Source organism: Amia ocellicauda, chromosome 7, assembly GCF_036373705.1.
Source record: "Amia ocellicauda isolate fAmiCal2 chromosome 7, fAmiCal2.hap1, whole genome shotgun sequence".
Classification (NCBI taxonomy): Eukaryota; Metazoa; Chordata; class Actinopteri; order Amiiformes; family Amiidae; genus Amia; species Amia ocellicauda.
This window is the reverse complement of record NC_089856.1, coordinates 13,357,634-13,361,923: the sequence shown is the minus strand read 5'-3', so window position 1 is coordinate 13,361,923 and position 4,290 is coordinate 13,357,634. Positions and strand designations below refer to the sequence as shown.

The following is a 4,290-nucleotide window of genomic DNA, read 5'->3' as shown; positions in this document are numbered from 1 at the left end:
GGCGGCTGAGGTAGCTGCTTGGCTCGTTCTCCTTGCTCTCCTGCCTCCAGGGCTTCTCCATGTAAGGGGGTGGTGGTGGGCGGGGCAGGGAGAAGGAGGGTGTGTGAGCAGGGTAGGGCAGTAGCTGGGGGGCTGGGGCACCTCTAACAGACTCCTTACGAGGGGGAGATACAGACTGACTGGGGCTGGACAGCTTCTGAGACCCAGTACTGACCCCCCAGCCTCCTCCCCACTGTAGTCCCCTCTCCCTCCCCCTCTCCCTCTCCCGCCCCAGAAACTGGTTCCTGGGCAGGGAGAGGCAGTATCGGACTCCCTGGCCCTCCAGCCCCCCACCCATCCTCCTACCACACTCCTCCCTCTCCCTCTCCCTCACCGCTCCTCCCCCACAGCTCCAACCCTCATGCCCCAGCCCTGGCTGCTCTCCAGGCGGGCTCTCCAGGGAGAAGGGCCAGTGCTGTTGAGGTCGGTTGGGGGACAGTTGGCGGGACGCTGGCAAAGGCAGTGTAAGTGGCAGGGCGTTGGCCCAGCTGGTGTAGTCCTGCAGCACCCCCCCGGTCCTCGTCCCTGGCACGGCCCAGGGGAATCCTATGGCCCCCGGGGTCTCTGGGGATCTGGGGTATGGAGAGAGAGAGGGAGAGAGAGAGAGAGAGAGGAAGAGAGGAAGAGAGGGTGAGTGAGATGTAATACTGATGTAACTAATTACATCCCTTCCCTCACTCACTCCCTCTCTCTCCTTCTACTCCTGCTCCATCTATCCCTCCCTCCTAACTCTGTTGCCACTCCATCCCTCCTTCACACCCTTCACTCCCTGTCTGTCCCTTCCCCCTCCCTCCCGTGGTCTTAACTCACATGTGTCGTCCCGGCAACGTCCCAAACTCCAGGAACGAAGACTGGGCCCCCCCCCTCTGCGCCCAGAATTCCATTGCAACGGCTCCAGTACTGGGCCTGGCGACTCTAGAACAGGATGCCTCTAGAACACAATAAAGCACAGCGCAATTCAGTACAGCACAGCACAGACTAAGTACACCTGCTTGTAATTGCTTATGATCACTAGTTATATTTACCATCAATAATTAGTGATTAAAATGAATCAACTGTTATTAATAAATAAATAAATACAGCAGTATTCTCTTGTCACAGCAAATTAGGAATTTTTCAAAAAGAGTGCTGGTGCCTCCCTGTGTATTCCCTCAATTCAATTCAAGTCAGACAAGACATGATTGAGATGATTGATATGCTAAAGCAGTGACACAAGCCCAGTGCTCAGGAACTCTCTCTCTCTCTCTCTCTCTCTCTCTCTCTCTCTCTCTTTCTCTCTCTCTACCTCTACCTCTACCACTATCTCTGCCTCTCTGTGTGTCTCTCTTTGCCTCTTGGTTTGTCTCTCTCTTTCTCTCTGGACACAATTCCCATGCACCCAAAAGTCAAAATCAGACCAGGTCCCAACTACACAACTCTACAGACCTGTGTGTGTGTGTGTTGTAGATCTCCGTGTTGAGCTCCGGACTGTGTATCTCAGCAGTGAGAGGTGATAGAGTCAGCTTGTTGCTGAGCCACGGTTTAATCACAACACACTGCTGTGCCCCCTCCCCTTGCTCCCTCCCTCCCTCTCTTTCTCTCTCCCTCTCTCTCTGTCTGTCCCTCCATCTCCAGCTCCAGGAATGCACCCTCCTCCACTCTGTGTGTTTCAGTAATTAAAAGTAAATACATTCCAAAAGAAAGCAACCAGGAATGAATTAATGACAGTGAAATGTATTTTGTCATTAACAAACACTGGCAAACCTCTACTCTAACTCACATACACACACACAGACACTCACTCTTACACAGATACACACACAATCTTACATCGTACAAACACATTTACACATACTCTCACTCTCTCACAGACACTTGTGCACACAGACACAGGTGCACACTCTCACTCTCTCTGACAGACACACACTCACGCAGCAACTCTTGTTGCTGACCTCAGTACTTTCTCGTCCTTGTTTTGAGTTGAGCTGGACGGGTCACATCAGGGTGTCTCTACAGACAGGACAGAGAGAGGTGAAGGGAGCAGGGAGGGGGGGAAGAGAGAGAGAGAGAGAGAGAGAGAGAGAGAGAGAAGGGGCCAAAGAAAGTAAAAAAAGAGCAAGTGGAAAGAGAGATCAGGATGGCACGAGACAGCAGCCCTGTTTTTGATTTTTTTAATGACACACTGTTCAGTAGACCTTTAAACAAAGGAAATGCAGCTCTCAGATTTGCAGATATGTGTCTTTGTGTGTGTGTGTGTGGGGGGAGATAGGGATCAGCTGTGTGCTGTCTGACAGGGGGGTGCTGGGGTGACCAGACTATCCCACCACCCCAGCCTGTCTTTCACTCTCTCCAACACACTGGAAGTAACAGGCTTTACTGGGAGAGCACAAACTACAGTCATCAGCACAGAGCGAAAGAGAGAGAGAGAGAGAGAGAGAGAGGGGGGGAGGGAGAGGGAGCTGAAGGAGAGAGGGAAGGTGACAGAGAGGGAGAACAGGGGGATAAGAGAGGGAGGGAGAGGGCAAGTGGGTGGAGGTGTTCTTGCTTGTCAGGGGTGTCCATCGTGATGCACGGGTTTGTCTCCTCGGCAGTCCCGGTGTCTGTGTGTGTGTGTGTGTGTGTGTGTGTGTGTGTGTGTGTGGAAGAAGTGGGTGTGTCTGAAGGGAGGCAGATCGTTTGAAACACAGGAGTCTGTTTTCCTTTTAAAAAACATTTATTTTTATTAAAAATACGTACTTAAAGGAGTTGCACACCACAGCAGATGCTTGTTTATATAAAAATCTGGATAATTACAGAGGATACAGCTCAGTCATGGCACTGTCCCTCTCTCTGTGTTTATGGGTGTCTAATCCTGTCTGTGAGCCTCTTAGCATCCCTGTCTCATTACAGCTTTGTCCGTGTCCATGTTTCACTGTACATGTTTCTGTCAGTGTATCCTTATCCCAGTCTTCCTCCCTCTCTCCATCCCTCCCCCAGTCCGTGTCATGACGCTCTCCCCAGCCTGGCTCTGTACATGTTGATGTTGCTCTCTGGGTGGCTCTGCAGCAGCTCCACCTGGAAGATGCGGGGCAGCAGCTCCCCAAAGAACTGCCCCGCCCCGTGCTCCGCCCTCATCCGTGCAGCCAGGTACGCTGTGGCCCCGCCCCCGCACAGATGCGCCAGCGTGGCCAGCAGCTGCGGGAAGCTGTCCTGCAAGTACACGATGTCCGCCCCCAGCACCACGTCCCAGTCCTGCCCGAACTGCCCCTGGTCTTTACCCCAGCACAGCGCCCGCACTTCGGGGGGTGGCCCCGGCCAGCCCTGGGGGGGGCGGTTGGCAGAGACGTTGTGCCGCAGCTGGGGGAGGGTGTGGGGCAGGTCGGTTAGCGTCACCTGCGCTCCTGCAGGGGAAGAGAGGAAGAGGGTTAGACAGATAGTTGTGGGTCAGACAGACAGACAAGTGGGTGGTCAGACTGACAGGGGGTTGCTTACCCAGTCGTGCTGCCAGGATGCCCAAGATGCCAGTTCCAGAGCCCAGCTCAATTACACGCTGCCCTGAGAACACACACTGCTGCTGTTCCAGATACCTACATAGACACAGAGCCTGGAGAGAGGACAGATAGAGGGAGAAAGGGAGGGTGGTTGAATAAGAGGTAGGAGGTGTTTTATCGCAGTGTACAGAAATTAAAAATTTAAAAGACAAACATATTTCTGTTTTCTGTCAAAGTAATGTACAGTATACTGAACACCATTCTCTACAGCGCCCCCCTGTGGTCGCCACGCCGCACTCACCGAGTCCCAGACCTGCGCCGCGACGCCCAGGTCCGCGCTGAACAGCTGGGTGATCCGCAACTCCTCTCCGCCGAAGCAGAAGCGACGCTCCTCGGAGAAAGTGTCCGCAAACAGGCCGTCATCTACTGGGAACACGCTCTCTTCTTCCCCCTCCTGCTCCCGCTCTGCCTTCGCATCGAAACTCATACTAAGCCGCAAACACTAATAGTAGTAGTATTTATAATACCAATAAAAATTATAAAAGCATCAATTTTAGTTTCTTGTATACAGTGCTGAAAACACGCTGTTTCCAAAGTTACAGATCATAAATGCATTCCGACCCGATCGCTACTGCACTGAGCTTGTAGGTTGCACAATTAAAACATAATTATGAAAATATATAATAACAATAAAACAAATTAAATCAAATATGATTTCAAAACTCGCGTTCAAGCATATTCTGGCTCATATTGCAGCGCAGCCCGCAACGCCACGTCGTGCAGCACACACGCTGAAAGTTAC

At 52.3% G+C, this 4,290-nt stretch overlaps 1 protein-coding gene across 1 annotated transcript; it reads right to left on the bottom strand.

Moving 5' to 3' along the window:
* Positions 1 to 2,712: 2,712 nt before the first annotated feature.
* Positions 2,713 to 4,290, bottom strand: LOC136752852 (EEF1A lysine methyltransferase 3). The gene is made up of 3 exons (XM_066708521.1): positions 3,790 to 4,290; positions 3,490 to 3,601; positions 2,713 to 3,398 (listed from the first exon to the last, which is right to left on the bottom strand). Exons 1-3 carry the CDS (start codon positions 3,973 to 3,975, stop codon positions 3,001 to 3,003), a joined length of 696 nt encoding a protein of 231 aa, XP_066564618.1. The 5' UTR covers positions 3,976 to 4,290; the 3' UTR covers positions 2,713 to 3,000.